The sequence below is a fragment of the Chanodichthys erythropterus genome, chromosome 3 (assembly GCF_024489055.1).
Source record: "Chanodichthys erythropterus isolate Z2021 chromosome 3, ASM2448905v1, whole genome shotgun sequence".
In the NCBI taxonomy this organism is placed as follows: Eukaryota; Metazoa; Chordata; class Actinopteri; order Cypriniformes; family Xenocyprididae; genus Chanodichthys; species Chanodichthys erythropterus.
The window spans coordinates 11,804,249-11,832,229 of record NC_090223.1 but is presented as its reverse complement, the minus strand read 5'-3'; the positions used below and the strand labels follow the sequence as shown (position 1 = coordinate 11,832,229).

The following is a 27,981-nucleotide window of genomic DNA, read 5'->3' as shown; positions in this document are numbered from 1 at the left end:
TACTGCCAGGTTATTAATCTTAGTAACATGCTTCCATCTCCAGATCGTACAGAATTGACGAATGTTTTCACGGATCATTGCTTTGCTCTTTGCACTGGCGTCTTTGCTGCAACAATGTCAGAGGAGCGAGGAAAGGACTGTCCCACTGAAATCAGACTCTCAGAAGAACAGAGGTAAGGCTGTTTTCAATTACGCTACTTTTCTGTGAAGAACAAAACCTTGCCACAAGGAGTGTTTTATACATGCTGGGTTTTATATTTGCAAATACTGTGCAAAATTGAGACGTACATATTTATAGGTTAAAAATTACTTTGAACAAATACAAAAATATGCACACCAAACAGGTCTTTATAGACTGTTTCATGGTTACTAACATACCATGTGCTTCTACCAATAATGTAGATGTTTTGGGACAATTAATGATTAAATTTAGGTAATGGACTACTAGTGACTTTTTCTAGTGAAATTTCTACTGAAGGTAGATTTTGTCTCTTTTCTTGCACTCTAAAATAATTTGGGTTGCTTCAACCCAAATTTGAGTAAAATATGGACAAACCCAATGGTTGGCTAAAAAATCAAATTAGAAAATTTAACCCAATGGTTGGGTTTGTCCATTTTTTACCCAAATTTGAGTTGAAACAACCAAGCAGTTTTTTAGGGTATAGCCTCACATTCCTTGCACACAGTTCAAGTCAGATTTGCAGATAAAAGTAGTTATGTTACTTAGTTTTTAGTACTTTTGTTGATACATTTTATCTAATGCACATCTGGATACACTGTCACAAAGTTTTAGAACCACAGTTGTTTCAGTTGAAAACCACAGTTGAAAGTGTAAATTGTGCATGGTTAGGAATCAGCGCTTCATTTGGCTGTACTTTAATCATGATTCCATCTTTGCAGAACTGGTTACTTATTAGGATGACGTCTCAGACCAAGACATAGTTTATGTTAAATTGCAGATGTATTTTACAGAGCTTAAAGTCTTCATATTGAGACACTTTTTTTTTATTTCTCTCTCTCTGCTCTTTGTGTCATTAGTAAAAGATCAGGTTCACCAGTCTTCAGCTCTGTGTCTGTGAAGAGTGACTGGTCAAATTATGATAATAAACCAAACTTCAGTGAGAAAACACCATCACCTTCCACAAGGTATTTCATGTGTTTTGCATCACAGCGTTGTGATATCTTATTTCTCTGCTGTGTTTCTTTATTGTGAATACACAGTAAATCTATAAATCACCTAAAGTAAAGTGCTTTCTTTCTCTCTGTTGTTTGTGTCATTAGTAGAAGATCAGTGTCCAGATCTGTGTCTGTGAAGAGTGACTATTCAATATTTCAACCACCAGACTTAAGAGAGAAAACTACCAAAAGGTATTTCATATGTTTTTCATTACAGATTTGGGTAAATCTTAAAAAAATAAAACAATAATGTGTCACAGAATGTGTCTTTGAAATTTAAAATACCTCATAGATTATTTATTATAGCATGCTGTAAATACCCATTTTCGAATACAAGCAAAAACAGTTTTTTTGTGCATGTGCCTTTAAATGCAAATGAGCTGCTACTTTTTCACGATCACAGTTCCTATAGTACCTGCCTGAATCGGATTCTCTTTGAAATACAAGACATCTGCTTTTCTTTGTTTTATTATCATCTACATCACGACCATGCTCATAGAGTTCATGAAAGTTTATTATTTCCAAGTGTTTTTAAAAGCTATATGAATTTAAACTTGTAATTGATTGTTTTCTGAGCGCACAAATCTGAAGCAGACAAACAGACAGCTGGCTGTCAGACAGCATGTCTCGTCTCGTACTAAACTAACTCTCTTTCATGTTTTATTGTGTTTAAAGTGCCAAATACACACAAGGTTATGTCAAAAACACAAAAGTTCACATAAACACAATCAGTTTTGTCTGTGAAAGTAAACATCAAGCACAGAAATCTAGTGATGGCTGATTTCGAAACACTGCTTCATGAAGCTCCGAAGCTTCACAAATCTTTTGTTTTGAACCAGTGATTCGGAGCATGTATCAAACTGCCAAAGTCACGTGATTTTAGGCTTCATTACGTCATCACTGTTTCGAAACGTTTCAAAACAGTTCGAAATTTCTGTGGTTCACCGGTAGAGGACATGATAAAGTGAACCCATGAATCATGCAGATTCACTGAGAACTATTGAACGAGTGTCTATGGGCTTTTACCTGATCTCTGATCAGTTGTATACATTTGTTGATCGTTTTAATTAGACATTACAATAATTCAAATGAATAATGATAGTTATTAATCTCTTATTGGCCTGTTTAGCTTGAGCCATGGAACAGAGAAACAAGCCTTGAAAATTGATTAAGAAAAATTGATAAAAGAACACATATTATACAGACACTATATATTTAATCTTATTAGATGCTTAGTTAATTGCATTTGCTTGATTTTACTTTCAATCAAACTTTTGCAATACATTTGTAAAAGGGTTCTGTCTGTTCTGAACACTAGGGGTCACCGTGGAGACGGGTGTCAGATTGTTTCGAAGCCTCGACACATTACGGCACATTTGTTTCAACTGCTTCATTGTTTTGCGAAGCCTCGATCTGCCCTGATGTCGGGACTAAATGAAGACTGTTATGTTCTCTCTTAAATCCAAAAACAAAACACCTCAATTGCTTACCAGACATTCTTTTCGCTACACCTGCTTCTGTATAGAGAAAATAGCACACAGTTTAGGGCAGACACTATGCTGAGTTTGCCATCAGCTGTAAGTCACATTAAACCAATTTAACATTAAATAAAGCACATAATCCATACATGTATGTTCTTGTTTTAGTCGTGACACTGCGTCACGTCTGGTTAAGACATGTTGTTATCCTGTGAGAAGACGCTGTTTTTGTGTATTCATGACAGCACAGTGATGCTTTCCTATAACAGATGCTTCAAAGTCTGAGAGATCACATTACAGTTGTTGAGAGACACAATTGTGGGTCATAGTTGTTTATTTCCATGGTGTTGCACGGCTCCTACATAACGACTGTGTTTCTGCATGGCTTAAATTCTGTCGTGCTTCTAACTCAGTGATGGTGAAAAAAAAACTGTTATATTGTCTCCATTTGTTACTCCTCCACTCCACAGATTACAATGCCTGCTTTTCTCACATTTTTCAAAATTGATGTGAGAACTCACTGGTGCTGAAATAGAGAGCTTCATGACCCTTTTATGACCTCTGTCTGAACTTATTTATATGACCCTGAATAACTTCCTCAAGTAAAGTAATGCTTTTCTCTGTTCTTTGTGTCATTAGTGAAAAATCAGGCTTGTATAGTTTCGGCTCTATGTCTGTGAAGAGTGATAGATCCATGGATAATCCACCACCACTCTTCAGTGAGGAATCACCATCTTCTACCAAAAGGTATTTATTTCATGTGTTTCTTGTTGTTGGTCACACATAAAACTAAATTTCCCATGAACCCATTTTCTGTACTGATGAATGCTGGGTGGGAATAACCTGCTGGTTTGATGATGGTTTGACCCAAATGAAAAATACTACTTTTTTGTGTGTTGTTTAGTAACAAAGAGCAGAAGACCACAGTAAATGTTGGTGCAGAATTTACACGATGGCAAAAGCTTAAAGCACAAAAACGGTTGAATAGTGATGTTGAACTGGCATCCTTTCTTCTCAACAGGTGAGAACACAAAATACATCAGTTTGCCTTGCACTGTTTAATTTACATTGCTAACTAAAATACCATTATCAAAAACTGTTTATTATGTTACTGCTTTTGAAAGTGTCCTTGAGCTTTTGAAAGTTGCTATATAAATTAAACGTGTAATTTATTTTTACAAGAGACTGAATAGGCCATAACATGTAACATGCCTTTTGCAGGGATACAGCTTTGAATCTAAAATAGCCAGTTTGTGTGATTCTTGTAAACTGAAGATTTTTCAAAATTCAATGCAAGGCATGTGTAAAACACTGGTAAAGAGGGAATAAGGAGTGCAGTGACAGGGTGGTCTACCAACTACTTACAGTGCATGCCTTAAGCTAAGAATTTCTTACAGTAGAGTTATGATAACCTTATTTAGCATATATGACTGTATATAAATATGTTAAGCTTGGAAATGTTAATAAGCCTGATAAAGGTTTGATTTCAAATTCTACTTTTAACACATTACCATTTTGCCAGTTGACTTCCTCACCCTAAATTGCGAAAGTATTGTTAATGTTAACCTAAAATGGACCTACTGTATGTTACATAACACATGTTACAGCAGCCTAATTATGTCTAGGGTGACCAGACGTCCCATTTTTCCCAGGACAGTCCTGTATTTCATTTTATTTTTAGTGTGCCGACTTACTAAGAAAAAATCATGTTTTGTCCCGTATTTCATCTTTCCTAAAATTTCGTTACAACTTGGTGATCATAGAATTAGTAGTAGTAGTAGTGGTGTTCTGTCACGGGAGAACCAATCAATTCATCATAGAACAAAATTACCATCCAATCAGAGTTCGTTATCGATTAGTGAAAGTGGGACAGGTGGAATCGCTCTGAATGACACAGACCAGAAGTTCGCGCTCTCTCTCTTTGTTGTGTGTGCGATCCCAGTTCTCTCAGACAGCACGCGATCAGTTCTCCTGGCGCCTGAATGGTCAAATGCACATGTAGTTGTCAAAATGTCCATCGTCTGGAGTATCTCATATATATATATATATATATATATATATATATATATATATATATATATATATATATATATATTTCAATAGAGATATTGGATATATTAATACATTATCTGTAACCACAGTGATGTACTTTAATTCAATGTGAACACTGGCCAATTTTATTTTGCTAACAGGGTTCAATATGAGAAATCAGACTCAGAATTCCAGAAGTACCGTCTCCGTAAGGAGTTCAGTGAAAATCGCCTATGGATCTTGCAGGTAGGAAAGAAATCAATGCATTTTTGATATTTAGATTATAACAAAGAAATAGTATACTGAACAAATATAAATGTAATACCTAATTAATGTTTCTTTTCTTAAAGTAAATATTTTTAGAACATAAGTTTGAACTAAAAACATTTATTTTCTATACCATTACTTTACTTGGCTTTTGGACAGCTTTCATTTTAAAATATTAATTAAAATAGCATAAGAAGTTTCATTTCCTGTGTTATTTGTTATTTTAATCTCACACATTTATAAAATGCCAGTATTCATTTTATTAATAATTCTCTTTTTCTATTATTGATAAAAACTAGTTATGTACTAGTCTATGTTTTGTTCTATTAACTTATAGTTAAATGTGTCATTAGCACAACTTTGTTCCCATTCAGTCAGTCTTGTTCAGCGTTACGTCAATACTGACGTAACAGGGTCTTTTTTTTTGCAGTCCTCCAGAAACGCATCCTCATGTATTCGGTTCCAGGATTGGTTTGCAGCGATCAATCTAAAGGGCACATATTTTCATATCAAGTTTTGAGCATACCAGTACAAGGTCCTCCCCTTTGGGCTGTCCCTGCCACGGAAGCTGCCCTTGCCCCGCTCAGGAAGGCAGGCATTCACATTCTTAATTTCCCAATGACTGGCTCATTCTGGCCCAGTCACGAGATCAGTTATATGAACACAGACCTGGTGCTCAGGCACTTCAGCTGGTTGGGGCTTTAGGTCAAATAGGAAAAGAGCAGTTCTCCCCCATGCAGAGCATCTCTTTTCTTCGTGTGGAGTTGGACTTCGTTAATATAACAGCGCACCTCACCAACAAGCGTGCTCTCTCAGTGCTGAACTACCTGAATATGTTCATGCGGAAAAGAGTGGTTCCACTGAAGCAATTTCAGAGGCTCCTGCTGCATATGGCATCCGCAGCTGTGGTCATGCCACTCAGATTGTTGCATATGAGACTGCTTCAGCACTGGCTACACAGCCGAGTGCTGAGATGGGCATGGCGCATCAATTGTCTCATGTTGCTAGCAGTATTCCTTGCCCTGAGCCGGTTTCGACTGCTGCTGCATGGCAAGAATGTACTGGTCCATACGGCTAACACATCAACCATGGCGTACATCACCATGTGGCATGTCCAGACCTCTGGAACCCCTCCTTTGGGACTGGGAATACTTCCCTAGTGTTTTTGTTATGGCTGAAAAATGTGGGAATCGAGTTTAGAAGAACTCTTCCCTGGGGCAGGAACAGCAGCTTCGACCATCCCCAAAGTAAGTCCCCTATGGTATGGAGGACTTCTCTCTGGCTTACTTTGGGTGCTTGGGTAGGTTACAATTTTTGTGAGAGCAGTTGTCAAAAGGGGCACCGTGGCTTGCCAGCATCTGTATCTGCAACACTCGTAACAAGTTTCAGTTGCTATGACATTTTCCATAGGGACCCCATTACATCAGTTTCGACTTAACATCGAACACGACTGACTGAATGGGAATGTCTAGGTTACTGTTGTAACTTTCGTTCACTGACGGAGGTAACAGAGATATGTTACATCCCCCTGCCATAGCCCTGAACCACTGTTGAATGGCCTGGATCCTTGTCTCGGTTCCTTAGCAAAGCATGAATGAAGTGAGTCCTGATTATACCCGTATGTCTGGGTAGGTGTGACTCAGCATGCAAATCTTGATTGGGCTCCCACACAAAATCCTATTAAGTCAGTATCTTCCTTCAGGGACAATGGTTAAAATGGTAACCTAGACGTTCCAAGTGCACAATGATTATATTTTAAGCATATTTAGAATTTATTCTACTTCTTTTTCATATGCTTTTAGGATGTTGAGAACAAAATAATCGTATTTCTGAAGAATGAGCTGGAGAAGTTTAAGAAAATATTACAAAAAGAGAACACACAATACTTTGTGCAGGACTTCAATGAAGGCATGTGTAGTATCAAAGAAGCAGCTCTTGATATCACACTTTACTTCCTAAGAGATATGAAGCAAGACGAACTTGCAAATACTCTAGAAGGTAACATGGCTCATGACATAAATACCTCACATATATGTCACTTTTACAATTGTAAGATATTTTTGTTCATGTTTGTATATTTAGATGAGCTGATATTCATTCATCAGCGACAGCTAAAATTAAACCTGAAGAGGAAGTGTCAGTGTCTGTTTGAAGGAATTACAAAGCATGGTGGCTCCACACTTCTGAATAACATCTACACAGATCTCTATATCACTCAGGGTGGCAGTGAACAGATCAATACTGAACATGAGGTTAGACAGATTGAGGTTGCTTTCAGGTGTGCAGAATCACAAGACATACAGGTTGAATGCAACAACTTGTTTGAAGCACCAGAACAAGACAAGGAGATCAGAACTGTACTGACAAAAGGAGTTGCTGGCATTGGAAAATCAGTCTCTGTGCAAAAATTTGTTCTGGATTGGGCTGAAGGAAAAGAAAATCAAGATATCAGCTTCATATTTCCTCTTCCATTCAGAGAGATGAATTTAAAGGAGGAAGAAACACAAAGTTTGATGAGCCTTATAACTCAGTTTTTCCCAGAGACAAAAGGACTGAACCTGGCAAGAAATGATAAATTCAAAGTCTTGATCATCCTTGATGGATTGGATGAATGCCGACTTCCTCTAAACTTTGAAGGTAATGAGACGTGGCGTGATGTATCGTCACCAGCTGCTCTGGATGTTCTCCTAACAAACCTCATAAAGGGAAATTTGCTTCCTTCTTCTCTCATCTGGATCACCACCAGACCAGAAGCAGCTGGTAAGATTCCCCCTGACTGTATTGACCGGGTAACAGAGATACGAGGATTCAATGATGCACAAAAGGAGGAGTACTTCAAGAAAAGGTTCACAGATGAGTCTGTGGCAAGCAAAATCGTTGATCTTGTTAAACAGTCAAAGAGCCTCTTTATCATGTGCTACATCCCAGTCTTCTGCTGGATTTCAGCCACTGTTCTCCAAAACATTTTGGAAGAGGAAAGATATACAGAAGACACTCCCAAGACTCTGACACAAATGTACACGCACTTTCTTCGCTTTCAGATCCAGCAGAGCAGAAGGAAGTATGATGTTTGCTGGGATAAAGACACCATCCTTTCACTTGGGAATCTGGCATTTCATCAGCTGGAAAGAAACAACCTGATTTTTTATGAATCAGACCTGGAAGCCTGTGGTATTGATGTCTCTAAAGCATCAGTGTATTCAGGCATGTGTACCCAGATCTTTAAGGAGGAAACAGGGATCATTCTTGGTACCATGTACTGCTTTGTTCACTTGAGCATTCAAGAGTTTATTGCAGCCCTTTATGCACATCTATTTCTAGACATCAACAAGAAAAGTGTGTTTGATCAGGAGTCTACACAACAGGAAAACAAAAATGAAACCATGGTTGATTTGCTGAAGACTACAGTGGACAAGGCACTTGAGAGTGACAATGGACACCTGGATCTTTTCCTTCGCTTCCTTCTTGGTCTGTCACTTGAGTCTAATCGTCCACTTTTACGAGGTCTGCTGACCCAGCAAGATGGCAATGACCAGTGCTACAAGGAAGTAGTCCAGTACATCAAGCAAAAGTTAGAAGATAATCTATCTCCAGAGAGATCCATTAATCTTTTTCATTGCCTGAATGAACTGAATGACCATACTCTGGTGAAAGAGATTCAAAACCAACTTAACAAAGGAAGACTTTCATCTGCTGATCTTTCACCTGCCCAGTGGTCTGCTGTGGCTTTTGTGATGCTGACATCAGAAGAGGAGCTGGAAGAGTTTAACCTACAGAAGTTCAAGAAATCAGATGAGTGTTTCTTTAGACTACTGGAAGTCGTCAAAACCTCCAAAACAGCTCTGTAAGTCATCTAATAAGTAACATTATTTAATAATATTTTTTGCACTCATCTGAAATGTACATTTATTATTATTATTTATTTATAATTTTTTATTAATACCAAATATAAGAATACGCTAGACAGCATGCCACATGCCAATTTGTCCAGTATGTTATACACATACAATACATCCTTGATAAGTTAACCAAACTTTATATAGTTATAACATCACAGATTCAGCCAACACACCCTCAGAACTAGGTCCTTGAGCTCCATGTACTGTATCTGCCTACAATGACCCAAATTACCCATGTACCCACTCATCTGTTGTCCGGTCTCGTCAATCTCCACTTGAGTGCAAACCTGCCTGACTCTACTTACCTACTCACCTTCTTCATCTTCCATGTCTCATCGGATCCCAGCTCATCTGAAAGTGCTCTGCCATTGCCTGCAAAGAGAAAGCTACCATTAGCTAAGTGTGACTGTCTACTTGTTACCATACTGCTCACTCACCTGCTTACCAGTTTGCGCTTTTGGCTATGATCTGTTAATAAAATATCTGCTTAGCACTACCTGTGTGTTCCCTCTTCTGTTTGTGCATGACATGATGTGTGATTGTCTTTAAAGAATGTAGTCCAGTGATTATAAATTGTCTTTAAAGAATGCAGTCTAGTGGTCATATTTATCAAATTTATTTTTATGTATTATTGACTAAATTATATTCTTCTGCAGAGTATGCCCTTTAGGTTTATTTGTTATTGTGCTTTGAATATATAATGTATATATAGAAAAATATTTAATATATATTGGAATTTTTGATAGTTGTGTAAGGGGTGGGTAAATAACAAGCTTTTGCTTCATCCCGCTCCTTTTTGGACACATGTAATTAATTGATGATTATTCGTAGATATTGTTTTTTTATGTATGTATGGTAACACAATTATTGTATTTTTATATTTTATTTTATTTGTATTGGTTGTTGTTTGAAATAAAAAAAGTTTATTTAAAATATAATTAACTATATAAGTGAGAGTCAAAGACACACACAGTTATACCAGGAAATGAATCCTGTTCAAAGATATGTTAACATCACAAATTGTGAGTCTGAGATAGAAACTCCTACAAATGCTTACACAATAAGGTGAGTAGCAAAAAAGGGGTACGCATCTTTTCATTGATAATTTTTCACTGCGTGCCTTTAGGAAACCCTGACAATAGTTGTTAATGCCAAAAGAGGGTTTGCGCTGGCGCAAGTGTAGTCCACCATCCTCAAAGTGTATTTACTATTAATCTAAAAATAGTACATACAAATATGTTTAATTATTTTATTTAGTAAATATATTTTATGTATTCAGTCTTATTTCGTATTTTGTTATTTTTTTGCTTGTAGGTTAAATGATTGTAACCTAACAGACAAAAGCTGTTCAGCTCTGGCTACAGTTCTTGGATCAGATACCAGTCTGAAAGAGCTGAACATGAACAATAATAATCTACATGATTCAGGAGTGAAGCTGCTCTGCACTGGACTGAAGAGCATGAACTGTAAATTAGAGATACTGGGGTAAGTAGTGAGACAACAGACAAAAGTGCATTCGTTGGCTCTCAGATTGGCAAAATAAGAGGGGTATGTTTTAAAGAAATCTGAACACAAGTGGTCACAGGAGACATATTTAAAATGCATGTTAATACCAGGTGGAAATAGTGATGATTAAGATTAATATACTCATCAAGAAGCAATAAGTGGTCCAGTCTGTATGTTCATGTGACCCGTAATTTTGCGTTTTTCCCTCCTAATTGACAAGGCTCAGTAATTGTGCACTTACAGAGGAAAGCTGTTCATCTCTTGCTTCAGTTCTCAGTTCAGACTCCAGCAGTCTGAAGGATCTTGAACTGAGCAATAATAATCTGAAGGATTCAGGTGTGAAGCTGCTCTCGGATGGACTGAAAGAGAATTGTAACCTGGAGAAACTCAGGTGAGCTGATGTCTAACATATTAAAGGTTTTGGGGCTTCTGTTTGCTTTCATATTCAGCAATTGATATTAAGACATTTCTAGAATAACTGAATGATCGTCTGAACATTTTCCTTCCTGTTCTAGACTTTCAGACTGCAGTATCAGTGAAGAAGGTTATAAAGCTCTGGCTTCAGCTCTGAGATCAAACCCTTCACACCTGAGAGAGCTAGATCTCACAGGAAATGATCCTGGAGAATCAGGAGTGAAGGAGCTCAGTGATTTACTACAGGATCGGAACTGTAAGCTGAAGGCACTTAGGTGAGATGTGATGTGGAAATTCTGGCATTATTTACTCTCCCTCAAATATTATGGGTTTGGTATGTCATTTGACAGAATTATTTTTTTTGGTTGACCTATCCATTTAAAATAGTATTAAAAAGAAACCTTACTACTTGGGTTTTTAGCATTTAAATTCTGTTTTATTATATAACTTTTAGTTGTCAATTGAATTAACAACTGAATTGTTCTTCAACTTTCCTTCTCCAGGTTTTTGAGTCCTGCTGCAGATGAAGCTTGTCAGTATGTCAGAGGAATTGTGGGTAAAAACCCGTTACTCCTGAGAGAGCTAAATCTGAGTGAACGTGAACTATCAGACACAAACATGAAGCGGATCGCTGCTCTACTGCAGGATAAACACTGTAAACTCAACAAACTGATGCAAGTATTTTGATTATTTAAATGTGCTGTAGTAAATTATCTTAAAGAAATCAGGTGACAAAAACAGTAAATCTCAGTAATCACTGAAAGTAATTTATGTCTGTAAATTCTCTCTCTCCTGTTCAAAATTTTAGGCTGCGTGATTGTGGTCTAACAGAGGAAAGCTGTTCAGCTCTTGCTACAGTCCTGAGATCAGTCTTTCACTCCAGTCTGAAGGAACTTGACATCAGCAACAATAATCTGCAGGATTCAGGAGTAAAGAAACTCCAGAACGGATTTGAAAATGCAAACTGCCCACTGCAGAAACTTAGGCAAGTTGATTAAATAAACATATTTTTATATTTTTAATGATTAAAACATTTACTGTTGTTGCAAGTTAAAATTACTCTAGTAAAATAGTAGATAGAGAAGATTTTTCTTCTGTCAGCAATTTAATTCTGTTTTTGGTCACTAACCTAAAGAGGAACAAAAGTGTTACATTTGTGTTACACTTACATTTATTATATAAAAACGTTCATTATGATTATTAATATTATTAGTATTATTACAAACCTATCTACAAATCTATTCTGTAGACTTTCAAACTGCAGTATCACAGAAGAAGGTTATAAAGCTCTGGCTTCAGCTCTGAGGTCAAACCCTTCACACCTGATAGAGCTGGATCTCACAGGAAATGATCCTGGACAATCAGGAGTGAATGAGCTCAATGATTTACTACAGGATCCAAACTGTCAACTTAAGACACTGAGGTGAGTGTTCCTAAATAAGTTTAGTGTTTTTAAAACAAACTTCAGTTACAAGATGTTAAACCACGAAGAAAGCTTTCAAATGACAAAAGTCTTTTTCACAAGCTTGTTTTATTGTATCTCATTTTATTGCCACATTGGAATTAGAGTTCAAGTTAGATTTCAACTTTGTAGATAGAACCTTTTTGTTTTCTAAATAAAAACTCCTAAAAACATGACAGTGATAAATAAGTAGTCACAGAATAAGAATATGTGAATAACTCAATTTTGACAAAAATGTCAGATACAACCTTATTAATATGCAAGGCCATGTGACAGAAAAAAACGCTTTTTCGATGGGATTCAGGGCTTTCCTCCTGAAATCTGGACCATTTTAATATTTTGTTTACTAAAAACAAACAAACAAAGTACATAACAATCAAAACATCCACATCATGATCAGAAAACAGAGCTAACTTGCAATTTCAAAGTTTTTCTTTCCCTGGCCATCTACAAACATTTTTCCCAATTATAGCAATTACACGATTCTTTTGAAATGCTCTTATTATACTGATTGATTATGCTAAATGCAGATCAAAAATGTCTTGTCACAAACCCGGTTTGAATGGTCAGTCATAGGCTATGTTGATAAATAGAAAAACTATATTAGCATCATCGTTGTTTTCTGCAGTGTTTTAGTGAAAGTAGGCTATCCATAATTTTGCTGCTCACCATGTTTTTGCAGTTGTTAAAATAATCATGTCATCTGCAGCTCTTTAATGTGGCAAGCGTCAGGAGAGAGTGAATATGCACAAAGCTAAATGGGCTTGAATGAAGTGTGTTTGGCTTTAGATAAAACTACTAGAGGATATAGTGCTGAAAGATCATTGCTATAAACATTACAAAGCACTTGTGTGATCTGCGCCGCTATTTTAATGTGCTACTCACTTTAACAAGAAATAGTAAAATGGTGCTTCCAATAAGTGTCACAGAAACATGCCCAGGTCCGGATGCAGACTGCGGCCTGCCATTTGAATATCAGTGGTCTTTTATATCGTACTTTCTTATTGTTTGTTTATTGTGTGCACAGTCTTGCCATCTCTCTTTATTATTATTATTATTTTGTTCTAATTTTTTTCTTCTGCTTACCCCAAAAGCTTTGCTCAAAAAAATCCTATGTACTTATGCTGGTTTTTTGTTTTCAAATGGCAAATTAACTTCAAACCAAAATTAAAAATAAGTCATAAAGTGGCAGGTAATGTCAATGTTTTTCTCATGTTTCCAGGTTTTTGGGTCCTGCAGCAGATGAAGCCTGTCAGTATGTGACTGGACTTGTGGGTAAAAACCCGTTACTCCTGAGAGAGCTGAATCTGAGTGAATGTGAAATAAGAGACATAGGAGTGAATCAGGTTGCTGCTCTACTGCAGGATAAACACTGTCAACTCAACACACTGATGTGAGTATTGCTTTTATTTATGATTACACATTTAAAGTATCTTAAAGAAATCAGGTGACCCAAACAAAATAAACTTCAACAATCACTTAATTGCATAAAGTACTTTGAAAATTATTCCTCTTCCGTTCATCATTTTAGGCTGTGTGATTGTGGCCTAACAGATGAAAGCTGTTCAGCTCTTGCAACAGTCCTGAGATCAAACTCCAGTCTGAAAGAGCTTGACATCAGCAACAATAATCTGCAGGATTCAGGAGTGAAGAAACTCCAGAATGCATTAGAAAATACAAACTGCACATTGGAAAAACTCAGGTGAGTGATTTAAATGAACCATTTTTAACTGTCAAAATACATTTTTATTTTGTGTCAAGTTAGAATACTCTGCAATACAAAAGAAGTGGGAAAGATGTATATCTGATTCAGATATAAATCTGATTTTCTTCGCTTATCAGAAAAGAAAGAGAAAAATGTTTTTCAGTACTATTGTGTAATAAATTTTCAATTTCAAACTTTTCTCTAGACTTTCAAACTGCAGTATCACAGAAGAAGGTTATAAAGGTCTGGCTTCAGCTCTGAGATCAAACCCTTCACACCTGAGAGAGATGGATCTCACAGGAAATTATCCTGGACAATCAGGAGTGAAGGAGCTCACTGATTTACTACAGGATGGACATAATCAGTTGAAGACTATCAGGTGATTAAACATTCACATTTGTAAAACTCATTGACAGACATGAAGTCCAGTGTATGAAACTAGATAAATGGGTCAAATGGTTCAATGGTGTGGAATTTGAACTGGAGGAAAAGGAATTCAGTTAATTTCAATTTCAAAGATCAACAAAATCGCACAACTGAATTTAATTTCCAAGATGTTTAATGTCAAAACATAATTACATTGTTAATTTGAATAATTATGCACTCTACAATTCAATTTTTCTTCCTGTAGGTTTTTGAAAAGTCCTGCTGCACAGAATGCGTGTGACTATCTCACTAAAGTTCTAGGTAAAAGTCCGCTATTACTGACAGAACTGGATCTGAGTGAAGATAAATTGGGAGATTTGGATGGAGAGAATCTATCTGCTCTTTTGATGGACTCACATAGCAAACTGGAGAAAATAAAGTCAGTGAACATGATTTTATACATAACTCTGTTTATTCATTACGAAGGACTTTAGGTCACGTGTGGAGAGCTGTTGATCTGATGTGTTGAATATACAGTGGGTACAGAAAGTATTCAGACCCCCTTAATTTTTTCACTCTTTGTTATATTGCAGCCATTTGCTAAAATCATTTAAGGTCATTTTTTTCCTCATTAATGTACACACAGCACCCCATATTGACAGAAAAACACAGAATTGTTGACATTTTTGCAGATTTATTAAAAAAGAAAAACTGAAATATCACATGGTCCTAAATATTCAGACCTTTTGCTCAGTATTTAGTAGAAGCACCCTTTTGATCTAATACAGCCATGAGTCTTTTTGGGAAAGATGCAACAAGTTTTTCACACCTGGATTTGGGGATCCTCTGCCATTCCTCCTTGCAGATCGTCTCCAGTTCTGTCAGGTTGGATGGTAAACGTTGGTGGACAGCCATTTTTAGGTCTCTCCAGAGATGCTCAATTGGGTTTAAGTCAGGGCTCTGGCTGGGCCATTCAAGAACAGTCACAGAGTTGTTGTGAAGCAAGCCACTCCTTAGTTATTTTAGCTGTGTGCTTAGGGTCATTGTCTTGTTGGAAGGTAAACCTTCGGCCCAGTCTGAGGTCCTGAGCACTCTAGAGAAGGTTTTCGTCCAGGATATCCCTGTACATGGCCGCATTCATCTTTCCCTCAATTGCAACCAGTCGTCCTGTCCCTGCAGCTGAAAAACACCCCCACAGCATGATGCTGCCACCACCATGCTTCACTGTTGGGACTGTATTGGACAGGTGATGAGCAGTGCCTGGTTTTCTCCACACATACCGCTTAGAATTAAGGCCAAAAAGTTCTATCTTGGTCTCATCAGACCAGAGAATCTTATTTCTCACCATCTGGGCAAACTCCATGTGTCTTGCACTGAGGAGAGGCTTCCGTCGGGCCACTCTGCCATAAAGCCCAGACTGGTGGAGGGCTGCAGTGATGGTTGACTTTCTACAACTTTCTCCCATCTCCCGACTGCATCTCTGGAGCTCAGCCACAGTGATCTTTGGGTTCTTCTTTACCTCTCTCACCAAGGCTCTTCTCCCCCGATAGCTCAGTTTGGCCGGACGGCCAGCTCTAGGAAGGGTTCTGGTCGTCCCAAACGTCTTCCATTTAAGGATTATGGAGGCTACTGTGCTCTTAGGAACCTTAAGTGCAGCAGAATTTTTTTGTAACCTTGGCCAGATCTGTGCCTTGCCACAATTCTGTCTCTGAGCTCTTCAGGCAGTTCCTTTGACCTCATGATTCTCATTTGCTCTGACATGCACTGTGAGCTGTAAGGTCTTATATAGACAGGTTTGTGGCTTTCCTAATCAAGTCCAATCAGTATAATCAAACACAGCTGGACTCAAATGAAGGTGTGTAGAACCATCTCAAGGATGATCAGAAGAAATGGACAGCACCTGAGTTGAATATATGAGTGTCACAGCAAAGGGTCTGAATACTTAGGACCATGTGATATTTCAGTTTTTCCTTTTTTTTTTTTAAATAAATCTGAAAAAATGTCAACAGATCTGTGTTTTTCTGTCAATATGGGGTGCTGTGTGTACATTAATGAGGAAAAAAATTAACTTAAATAATTTTAGCAAATGGCTGCAATATAACAAAGAGTGAAAAATTTAAGGGGGTCTGAATACTTTCCGTACCCACTGTATATTGACTAATAAATAATGTTTCTTTTGTTTTTGTGTTAAGACTGAATAATTGTGAGCTGACTGAGAAAAGCTGTTCAGTTCTAGCTACTGTTCTCTCCTCCAAAACAATCCTGAAAGAGCTGAACCTGAACAACAGCCATCTGCTGGACTCAGGAGTCAAAGAGATCTGTGAGGGACTGAAGAATCCTGTATGTAAGCTGAGGATACTGAAGTAAGTAAGATACTGAAGTACAGCTACACTTAAAGGGGCTCTATGTAGGAATGACACCCAGTGGTCGAAATAGGTACTGCAGTCCAAATTCAAAATATTGTTTGCCCCGCCCCCTCATTCAAAGATGCGGGCGACCAACTTGAGAGGGAGCGCAATTGACAATGAAAGCTGAGGAGACTTACACCTGTAACCTGATGAGTTGATTTATCTGTGTTTTAATATGCTGTCATTCATAGAGATTTTTAGATGGATTCAGAGGCTTTTTAGGTCAGGTAGAATCTGTTCTATGCTGCAGATTGTACTGGTGTTGTGTTTTTTCCTTTGCACTCTTTTTCTCAGTCCTTTGATGTTTGGCCAGTAAGGGACACAGGGTTGTTGGAAGCTGTGGTATAATAGTGCACATTTGTCTTTCCATAAGGAGCTGTGCTGGAGAGTAACCTCATTGCACAGATGTGACTTTATACTTTATTTTCCCATCTCCTCCCTTCCAGAGTTCTTTAGTTGTATCTACAGCACACCCTCTCCATTTACATGTGGGTATTTCAGACTGGTGATGTGTGTAAATCTGTATTCACTGACTAAGTTCTTAAAGAGTGCACAACTATACTGTGGCCCATTGTCAGACATAGAATTCTCTGGGATTCTATGTTGGCTGAATGGCTTATTCAGAGCCACAATGACTGTTGCCGGAGGCAACAAGCTACTTTAATGCAGTGTAAAAAACAATCCATGTCAAGGAGCTACTGTGTGTAGACTTTTTCCAGAAAAAAAAAATAGATCTGGGCCTACCCATGGTCTCTCTGGTGCTGGACTGGGCAACAAGGGCTCTCTGTGTTCTGCCCTATACTGTGAGCTTGTGCTACATATTTCCACAAGCTTATGTATGTGCACACTCTTAGTCACCAAACAGACTGACACACTTAACAGAGCCCTGACAATGGCCTTTTGTGTAAGCTTTGGAAAAATCCTATCTCATCCAGTGGGGAATCATGATCTTTTGTCCCCTTAGGGGCAGCTCTCCAACCAAAGTAAGATTTTCTCTTTCAGGCCAGTCTGGCCCCAGCTCTGGTAGAAGAACATGTTTCTTAGGCCACTGAGTATTACTGTATTATATGAGCTTAGGAAAGATGGGGTCAGCCTCCTGATTCTTTATGATCACATTCAACCTTGCTTGAAAGATCCAGAGAGATAACACAATTAGTTTCCATATTCTGCCTCTGCTTTGACTCAGGATGGCCCACAGTTCAAAGGAAGTGGCATCAGCAGAAACACGTGCCTCTGTTGTAGGGGAGAATGATGCCAACACTTGCTGTGATCTAATTTTAATTTCTGAAAAGCCTTTTTGTGGTGTTCCCAGCACCATTCATTTTTCTCTCTGAACACATATTTGAGTGGATGGGTGTAAGTTGCAAGGTTGGGAAAAATCTTGCTCAGATAATTGGCCATTCCATCACACTTCACATTCCATCCACCCTGGTAGGTTTGGGCATCTCCAAGACTGCCATTGACTTTGTTTGGATATAGTGCAACACCATCTGCAATGATAAGTTGTCCCAGAAACCTATTACTCTCCATTGCAAACACACATTTCTCATTCAAAGTCAAGCCTGTATCTTTCAGAACCCAATGCAGTCTCACATTGTGATGCATGTCCTCACCATAAACTAATATGTCAGCACAACTCTCTTCCAGCATCTGCAACATGCAGTGCTGAAAATATTCTGTGAATGTTGTCAAAAGTGAGCTCCGAGAATGGATTTTTGCCAGAATAAAATTCTTACCTGAACTCATATTAAGCTATTGTGCAGTTATTTATTAATTTCAAACCAATTTATATTTTCTGTAGACTTTCCAACTGCAGTGTTACAGAAGAAGGTTATAAAGCTCTGGCTTCATCTCTGAGATCAAATCCTTCACACCTGATAGAGCTGGATCTCACAGGAAATGATCCAGGACAATCAGGAGTAAAGGAGCTCAGTGATTTACTACAGGATCCAAACTGTCAACTCAAGACACTGAGGTGAGTGTTCTCAAAATAATAAAGTGCAATAGATTTAAAACTTTAGCTGAAAGTAGCAATGCCAGTTTTCAAGAATGTTAATAATTGATTTCCATTCACTGTTTAATTGTTATCATTAATAATGTTAAGAATATAAAAATAAATTTAAAAATTATGAGCAACATAGTGCCCTAGATAAGACAATGAATAGAAGACAATCGAGGGTGTAAATACACAGAGCAATATAAGTAACAACAGAACAAGGAAAAGCATACACTGATGCTGCAAACTAGAGTCAAAATGAGGATGAAGGGAAGGGGCTCTGGAAGTGAAAGAGGAGCTAGCAGACATCCTCAAAGGAGAAGATGGCCAGGGCGGAGTCAGAGGATGACCCAGAGTGGAGCTGATGGAGGGAAGAGCCAGGCTAAAGTTCTGATCCCGTATGAGTGAGGTGGAGTTGTGACCAGAGGGGGACCATTGAGGAGCAGTGTAGATGTAGAGCCATGGTGACTTCGAAGGCATGCAGGCTGGGATGACCAAGGTAGTGCTGGCTTGGCAGATTGTGATGGAGACGGTTAGAGTGAGGAGATGGGTGGAACCAGAGGGAAGGGGAACCCGGTAGAGGAAGAGGGGTGGAGGGTCAAGATGTAACTGATGACTCAAAAGTTTGAGGCATAGCCAAAGCAACAATGGAACAAGGTGAAGCCCGGCGGAGCCTGAGAGATGACTGGAAAAGGTGAAACCAAGTGACCGGAGGGCTAGGGAGTACGGGAATGGGGGCTTGAGGGGGAGCAGATGACTGGGAATTCATGGATCCGTGGATCCGTGCAGCTGGGTGGAACCACTGAAGAGTGTCCAAGAGGCTAAAGGAAGACAGCATGGACAATGCTGATGAGATGGATGGCTTTGGCAAAGGAGAAGGGAGAGAAAGGCTGGGTGCAACCATCCACAATGACGGAGACTTGGAGCTAGGCAGAGCCAATGGCAATGAAGGAGACTTGGTGCTGGATGACAAATGTTTGAATTATATTATTATTTCCACAACTTTTTTAACAAAGACAATAATAACATGAAATGCTATCTGAGAACCAAATCAGCTTATTAGAATGATTTCTGAAGGATCATGTTACACTGAAGACTGGAGTAACGATGCTGAAAATTGAGCTTTGCCTTCACAGGAATAAATTACATGTTAAAATGTATTAAAAAACTGAAGAAAGCTGAGAAAACTGTTCATTTAATTTGTAATAATATTTGACAAGATTACTTTTACTATATTTTTGATGGAATTAATTTAATGCTTCTCCTGTATCCAGGTTTTTGGGTCCTGCTGCAGATGAAGCCTGTCAGTATGTGACTGGAATTGTGGGAAATAACCCATTACTCCTGAGAGAGCTGAATCTGAGTGAACGTGAACTAGGAGACTCAAATGTGAAGAAGCTTGCTGCTCTACTGCAGGATAAACACTGTAAACTCAACACACTGATGTGAGTACTATATTAATTTATTATTGCATGTTTAAAGTTTTAAAGAATCTAAACTATACAATGGGTAAACACAATAGCTATCAGTAATTACTTAATATTTGCATCAAGTATGTTATGCTGTAAATTTATATTTTTATCTATATTATTTATGATATAAAAATTAAAATATATAATATATTCTCTCATCATTTTAGATAAAAATATTAAGGAATAAGTGATGACAGGCCCTTGAATTATTAGAAAATGATGGACACCTGAGGTACATGTAGTAATGCAGTCACAACGCAAAGCAAAGCTTAGTAACAGAGGCTTGAGCCATTACTATTAATTCATGTTCTCAGTTACACTTTAATTTACAGTGCTGTAGTTACATTGTAATTACTTAAGTACTGAGTAGTATTAATTAACTACATGTTACTATAGAGTTACAGTTAGGGTTAGGTTTTGGGTTAGTTACTTGAATTATGCATAATTTATTATTATTAAATAAATTACTTCACTATTGTGCAGTCGTTTATTAATTTCAATCCAATTTAAATTTTCTGTAGACTTTCCAACTGCAGGGTTACAGAGGAAGGTTATAAAGCTCTGGCTTCATCTCTGAGATTAAATCCTTCACACCTGATAGAGCTGGATCTCACAGGAAATGATCCTGGACAATCAGGAGTGAAGGAGCTCAATGATTTACTACAGGATCCAAACAATCAACTTAAGAAACTGAGGTGAGTAATTTCAATATAAGTTTTAAGCAATATTTTCTATATTTTAGTTTATTTGAAAGCTGAATTGATTCCTGCTTCAACTCCCCTTTTGCAGGTTTTTGTGCCCTGTTGCAGATGAAGCCTGTGAGTATGTGAAAGGAATTGTGGGTAAAGACCCATTACTCCTGAGAGAACTGAATCTGAGTGAACATGAACTAGGAGACACACGAGTGAATCAGATTGCTGCTCTACTGCAGGATAAACACTGTAAACTCAACACACTTATGTGAGTATTTGACATAGTTTAAAATATTACTTTTAAAAGTAATGTTACTGTAGCGAGTAACACCCGTGGAAAACACGCTGACGATGGAGCTCTAATCAAAAGGACTTTAATCAGCAAACGCAGGAGATCAACATACATGGCACAACATGGATGAGATACATTGACGACAACAGATAAAGTCTGAGGGAGAACACAGGGAATATATACATCTCAGACAAAGGGGCAAACAAGGCTAATTAACAAGGGACAGCTGGGACTAATAAACTCAAATCAGGGTAACCAAGGAAACAAACAAGTGGCGGGAAAACTGAACAAAAGAACATGTGACACAGGGAAACACACACAGAACACTGACAAGTAGTTAATAATACTATTTTCTCATTTGCTTGAATTAGAGCCACAAGAAAATTATGTAATACAATTAAACAGGTTTCTACCAAGAGCACTGTGCAGGAGTGACACCAAACCATTTAGCCAAACACGACAATCTATATAATTTTACAAATATTTGGTACTATAGAGGGAGGAAACAGGTTGAGGAATTACAATAGAATATTCTGGCAAATACACTTCATGATGCTGAATTTAGGCTGAGTGTGATTCTGATCCGAGTCATTGTCCTTTCTCTTTCTGTCTTCAGTCTGTGTGGATGCAGTATTACAGAGAAACAGTGTCTCATCCTTACTTCAGCTCTGAAATCAAACCCATCACACCTGAGAGAGCTGGACCTCAGTGAGAATAAACTACAAAATAAAGGAGTGAATATTTTATGTGATTTACTGAAGGATTCACACTGTAAACTAGAGAGATTAAGGTGAGGAACTCACCTTCATGAGTTTGTTAAATATGTTAAAACTTCTTCACATCATTTGTGCTTTATTATGATGTGGTGAAAAAAAGTCTATTTTCCTTTCTCTCTTTTTTTTTTGTAATGAAGTCACCTATCTTATTTTCGACTCTCTTTGTCAATGTAGGTTGAGATACTGTGGCATGACATCTGAAGGTTGTTCTGCTGTGACTTCCGCTCTGAATTCAAACCCATCACACCTGAGAGAGATGAACCTGAGTGCAAATCAACTAGGATTTGAAAACCTTGGTGTTCTGCTGAAGAATCACAAATTCAAGCTGGAAATACTAGTGTTAGTAATATGTTCATTTTATGTTATGTTTATTTTTATTTTAAAACATGTTACATAATGTGTACCTGCTGTTCTGGAGAAATGATATGAGATTAATATCTGCTGCTGTAGTATAAGAGACATAAAATAGTAAAACAGAAAATGAAAGGGAAGACACGGTTGCCTCCAGAATACCAAACAACTCAGGTTACGGATGATACTCAGTTTCATAAGAGAGGAATGAGATGCTGCATCTTGGTGTTGACGCTATGGGAACACTTCCGCATGAGCCAGTGTCTGAAGCACATGCCTAAATGAGCCAAACGAGTCTCTGATTGTCTGAATATATGGACATCATGATGTAGCATAGTGTCACAGAGTCCATAAATAGATGACAGAACTGTGAGTCGACTGATTCAATTTGTCTGAAGAAAATGCACAGGCATAGCCGGGGTGTAGCAATGTGATGCAGCATATCATTCCTCTCTCGAGAAACCAGATTACATACTTAACCTGAAAGTTCCTATTCAAGTGGAACTCAATGCTGCATCATTATGTTGGTGCTATATTCACCTCATTCTCTCTACACCGTTACAATCAGACATTTCAGGTCACACAACCTCCTAGTAGAAGGAGCTCTAGCATTAAGGACTGTCTCTGTGACTCTGGCCAAAAGACCAGAATCTATGACCCCCCATGAGCCAAATCCAAGAGATTAAAAATATATCCCCCATAACTTCGTATACACGCTCACAGTCTTGCATATACCATATAAAAAAAGAAACAAACATCATTATACAAGCTCTTACAGCACCTAAAATACCATGCTCATACCTCGCTATGGCGCTTCAGGGTCACAACACCGGAAGGAGACGGAAAGGAATCAAACGTCAGGAAGTTACGCCACCTGCCGACATTTTCTCCATTTATAATGCAAAATAAACATATGCCCCATCCCGCACACCATCCTAATTATCCACTCGGTTACACATGCATCCAACCTCAGAATTGGATGCAGAAAGCATGTTTTCCTCGTTCTGGTCCAAATAATTTGCAGAGTGAGTTTCAGGATACAGAGAGAGGTCCTCTGAGTCAGCAGGGAGTGCTAGAGAGAGGGAATTATTCATCTCAAACCCCGCCTCCACTAACTCAGCCCCATGACTGAAGTCACCACACTGCCTTGGCAGCAGTGGGACCCTAACCATAGGTGCAGGGGCTCGACCCTCATCCCTTGAGAAGATAATGCTGACAGTCAGCCCCCTTGAGGACTGACTAAAGTAAACCTGTCCCATTCGCATCACACACATCAGGTGAGAGTAATATAAATATATCTATGGTAACATATAGCAGGAACAAAGTGGCACACACAACCTAAATCTCAACCCTGACATGTTGACAGCTTAACTCCTGACTTGTTTCATAAACACATAGTGACAATCAGTGCTCAACAGTCACATGGCTTCTGAAAACAAATTTACTGTCAATGCACATTTTTTCTATCTATTAATGGAATATTAATCTATTAATAGTGCATTTGCACTATTCAAAACAAAAGTACAAAATTGTATATTTTAAGGTGGCCATCAGTGGGGTGGTAGCCTTAAGGGTACATTTTTGTACATCTAAGTGGAAAACTATTGTATAATTGTACACTAAGGACCAATAGTGCACCTTTAAAGGTACAGTTATATGTTTTGTTCCCCAAGGAGCAAAATTGTACCTCCACTGTACCTTTTTTTCTGAGAGTGTAGATTTTTAAGACTTTTTCTCTTTCTGTCTTCAGTCTGTGTGGATGCAGTATTACAGAGAAACAGTGTCTCATCCTGACTTCAGCTCTGAAATTAAACCCATCACACCTGAGAGAGCTGGACCTCAGTGAGAATGAACTAAAAAACACAGGAGTGAAGCACTTATGTGACACACTTTATGACTCACAATGTAAAGTGGAGAGACTGAGGTGAGGAACAATCACAAACAAGAAACAGTGTTTTGGTATTTGAATTAATGTTTTTTTTTTTCTTTTTTTTTCTCTCCATGTAGGTTCAGACACTGTGATATGACAGATGAAGGTTGTTCTGCAGTGACTTCAGCTCTGAAATCAAACCCATCACACCTGAGAGAACTGGACCTCAGTGAGAACCAACTAGGAGAATCTGGAGTGAAAAACCTCTGTGATTTACTGAGGAATAAACAATGCAAACTGGAGAAACTAGAGTTAGTAACATTATACTGTAAAGCAGTTACAGATTAATTTTATTATGCTATTAGCTAAAGGTGTGATGATTCAGTGGAATGAACATTAAACATTAATCATTTGAAACATTGTGACTATAAAAAAGCTTCATATTCTGCAAACAGATGACATCTTCTACTACTATGTAGTAGACTGTGATTCATGTACCAAATTATTTTTTACTTGCATAAATAATGTGTTGTCCTTTGGATAGAGGATGGTTCTATCCAATCATCAAATCCTAGTTGGGGCCATCCTTCAAGCTCCTTGGGTCGCACTGGGCCCCGCAATTGAGGAGGCCAATCCAGTACCTCACACTTGGTTCCGTCCCCACTTGGGATGGCCCTGATTGTAGTTATTCTCTATTGGATTATAATTATATAATTATGTTTCGTTACATAATTACATAATTAAGTTTCCATATTTTTGCTTTTTTATTAGTTTACTTGATGGAATTTCTCATTATGCATTTAACATACACATGAACTTAACATGGTTCTGGCCCATTGTCTTTTGTCTTTGTATCTTCAGTTTATGTAGATGCAGCATTACAGAGAAACAGTGTCTCATCCTGACTCTAGGACTGTGTTCAAACCTTTCACACCTGAGAGAGCTGAGCCTCAGTGGAAATGAACTAAAAAACACAGGAGTGAAGCACTTATCTGACGTACTGAAGGATTCACACTGTAAACTGGAGAGACTGAGGTGAAGAATGTTCACATAGAAGAAAACCTGACATTTTAAGATATACAGTAGGAGTGAAGAACAAATTTTATACTCAATATCTCAAGGCTTCATGAGCACACATTACATTTGTGGCTTTTTAACTGTATAGAATAAAACGTTTGTTTTTTTCCTTTCTCCCAATGTAGGTTAAGATCCTGTGATATAACAGATGAAGGCTGTTCTGCTCTGACTTCAGCTTTGAAATCAAACCCATCACACCTGAGAGAGCTGGAACTGAGTGGGAATAAAATAAAACACAAAGGAGTGAAGCATTTATGTGACCTACTAAAGGATTCAGACTGTAATCTGGAGAGATTGAGGTGAGAAGCATTTGTCTACAACAGAGCAGAGTTTAGCTCTAACTTGTTCCAACACACCTGCCTTAATTAACTGCTTCAGGTGTTTAATTGGAGTTGAAGTTAAACTCTCCAACTAAGTGGCCATTCACACAACAAAATTAACTAAGAACTTAAATCATTTGATGCGTTTTGCCTGTTGATATACACGACAGTGCACTTTGGGGGGTCTAAGAATGTTAACTTTTTAAAAACGATTCTGTTATCATCTCTGTGTAAAGTACAAAAACACATTTTATTAAAACACTGGCATCATGTGCATGCGTATTACGTGTTCAGGCTATAGGCGCATAGTGTTTCTTTACAAAGTGACATTGCTAAATACTTGCATGCATATCAGTGTTTTAGTAATTTTTGCAAATCCATGTAAACGGGTTGTCATCTGTACATGAAAAATGCAAAGGAAAAAAACAGTTTTAGCACATTGTTGTCATGTAAACGTACCGTAAATGACAGTGGACAAAATACCAGAGTTCTCATTATATTTGAGGAACCTTAGGAGTGTTTTTTTTTTTTTTTTTTTTATGATAAAATGCTTTTGAGAAAACATTTATATATGAAATGCATTTTGTTCAAATGAACAAAAAAACAGGGATAGCTTATTTTGGGCTGTTTTTTTTTTTTTAGACCAAATTCGTTTAATTTTTGCTTGACAAATGAAAATATGGTTGCAGCTTATAAAGTTAATGTCAATGTGTTAAAGTGAAAATCTCTTCCTCTGTCTCTTTCCAGCCTAAAAGATTGTGGCATTACAGATGTTGCTTGTTTGGCTCATGCTTTGACTAAGACAAAAGCATTTAATTTTTTAAAAGACCTTGATCTGAGTAAGAATAAAATAGGAAACTCAAAGAAGCAGCTCAGTAAAGTGCTCAAAGACTCAAACTGTAACCTGAGGTGAGTAAACATCTTTTTTTTGTCATGTCCCACATACATGATAAAGGAAATGTAATGCTGGAGTAATCTTTTATCAAAAAAGTGGACCCACTTTATATCAAGTGGCCTTGACTACTATGTACTTACATTTAAATTAATCATTTGATACAATGCACTTATTGTGTACATACATGTTTCTACATTGTAGTTATCCTACCCTTAAACCTTACCCGTATCCCACCTCAATAGCTGCAAATGTGTTTTGCAATTCAATATGAACCCAATAAACACATTGTACTTATGATTTGATGGAAGTACATAGTAGTTAAGGCCACTTAATATAAAGTGGGACCAAAAAAGTAATTGAAAATGAGTAACTAATATTCAACTCAGCCACCACTGATTATTTTCTCTTTTGATTACAGACTAGACAGCGAAGAGACTCTGTTTAGTGTCAATCTAAACAGCATTGGTGGATGGTTTTCATCCAGACCAGTACCCATCCAGATGATGGATCTTCACAAGAGCCTTACTATAATGTAATCAATGAAATCTGTTCTCAACTGACATCAGTGTTTGTATCCGTTTAAATCTAGAAGAACAACACTCTGTCAGAATAGTTATTGTTGCATACAGGTAGAACAAATGAAATAATGCACACATGAGTAATCTTAAATGATTACTGGGCAAAAGGGAGTTCACATTAACACAGAGAGATCAGAATCTGGAATGTTCCAAGACATAAAACGAAAAGTGCTAGAGCTTTTACAGTGAAGTCTCAATTTCTTTTGGAATCGTCTTCCAATTGATATTAGACTTTTTATTACTTGTGAAGTATTGTCAATATATATATATTTTTTTTTCTTTTTGAGCGTGTATACAATCAATGCCTGATTGTATATTCTATAAAGCTCTTAATATCTGTTATATTATTGTATAATATAAAAGTGCTATAAAATATAACTTATTCTTGTTATCATTATTAACAGTAACAGCAATTGCCTGACAATTACATTTTTGCTTGCTTTGGTGAAGTTTTCTCAATTTTCTTCAAAAACAAAATGTTCATAGAGCATCATTGCAATCTCTAAATGTTCATTAAAGTTTCATGACGTTCATGAGGGAATATTCTCCTCAGATGTTCCTGCTCAGGACTGAGTATTTTTTATCAAACAGCTCCACAATCAAATTGAACATATTAAACTGTTGTGTCTAGATTTTTGTTATAATGTTATGCTCAAAAAATGACTGATATACTGTTTGAGTATTTTTTTTTTCTATAAAAAGACTCCTTAGCTTACTGTGGGAAAAAAAGGAAGAATGCAAAGCCAATAAACTGTGATAATAAAACAATGTAAATAAAAAGAATTTTCCTAAGTCATTCTCATGCACTTTTACTTTTCTTGTGCAATTTATTAATATTAAATAATAAATATCAAGTATTGGACAAAATCAGTATAATTCCTGGCTTTAATAGTTAGATGCAGCCAGTAGGTGGCAGTAGCGCTTCAGATGTTGTTTATTATGTGTGTGTG

The 27,981-nt window shown here is 37.5% G+C and overlaps 1 protein-coding gene across 4 annotated transcripts; it reads left to right on the top strand.

Annotated features, from left to right (window-relative positions):
- Positions 1 to 50: 50 nt before the first annotated feature.
- LOC137017072 (protein NLRC5-like) lies at positions 51 to 27,769 on the top strand. Of its 4 annotated transcripts, none has more exons than XM_067381007.1 (31): positions 55 to 173; positions 1,039 to 1,146; positions 1,285 to 1,368; positions 3,294 to 3,401; positions 3,559 to 3,675; positions 4,847 to 4,931; positions 6,755 to 6,950; positions 7,035 to 8,796; positions 10,166 to 10,336; positions 10,578 to 10,748; positions 10,873 to 11,046; positions 11,275 to 11,445; positions 11,580 to 11,756; positions 12,021 to 12,194; positions 13,456 to 13,626; positions 13,765 to 13,935; positions 14,144 to 14,317; positions 14,570 to 14,743; positions 16,497 to 16,667; positions 18,514 to 18,687; positions 19,983 to 20,153; positions 20,702 to 20,875; positions 20,970 to 21,140; positions 21,781 to 21,954; positions 22,115 to 22,279; positions 24,042 to 24,215; positions 24,299 to 24,472; positions 25,023 to 25,196; positions 25,364 to 25,537; positions 26,306 to 26,467; positions 26,872 to 27,769. In XM_067381007.1, exons 1-31 carry the CDS (start codon positions 115 to 117, stop codon positions 26,987 to 26,989), a joined length of 6,423 nt encoding a protein of 2,140 aa, XP_067237108.1. In that variant the 5' UTR covers positions 55 to 114; the 3' UTR covers positions 26,990 to 27,769. The 4 variants fall into 4 exon arrangements, 3 of the variants coding, with proteins under 3 accessions (XP_067237109.1, XP_067237108.1, XP_067237107.1); XM_067381006.1 differs by having other exon boundaries at positions 1,282 to 1,368; XM_067381008.1 differs by lacking the exons at positions 1,039 to 1,146; positions 1,285 to 1,368 and having other exon boundaries at positions 51 to 173.
- Positions 27,770 to 27,981: the final 212 nt, after the last annotated feature.

Bases quoted from the DNA above. Each gene is read 5' to 3' on its own strand.
- LOC137017072 (XM_067381006.1), top strand. From the start codon at position 115: ATGTCAGAGGAGCGAGGAAAGGACTGTCCCACTGAAATCAGACTCTCA. The intron at 16,668-18,513 runs GTAAGTAAGATA...TATTTTCTGTAG, and splicing joins TGTAAGCTGAGGATACTGAA to ACTTTCCAACTGCAGTGTTA. The intron at 22,280-24,041 runs GTTAGTAATATG...TTCTGTCTTCAG, and splicing joins TTCAAGCTGGAAATACTAGT to TCTGTGTGGATGCAGTATTA.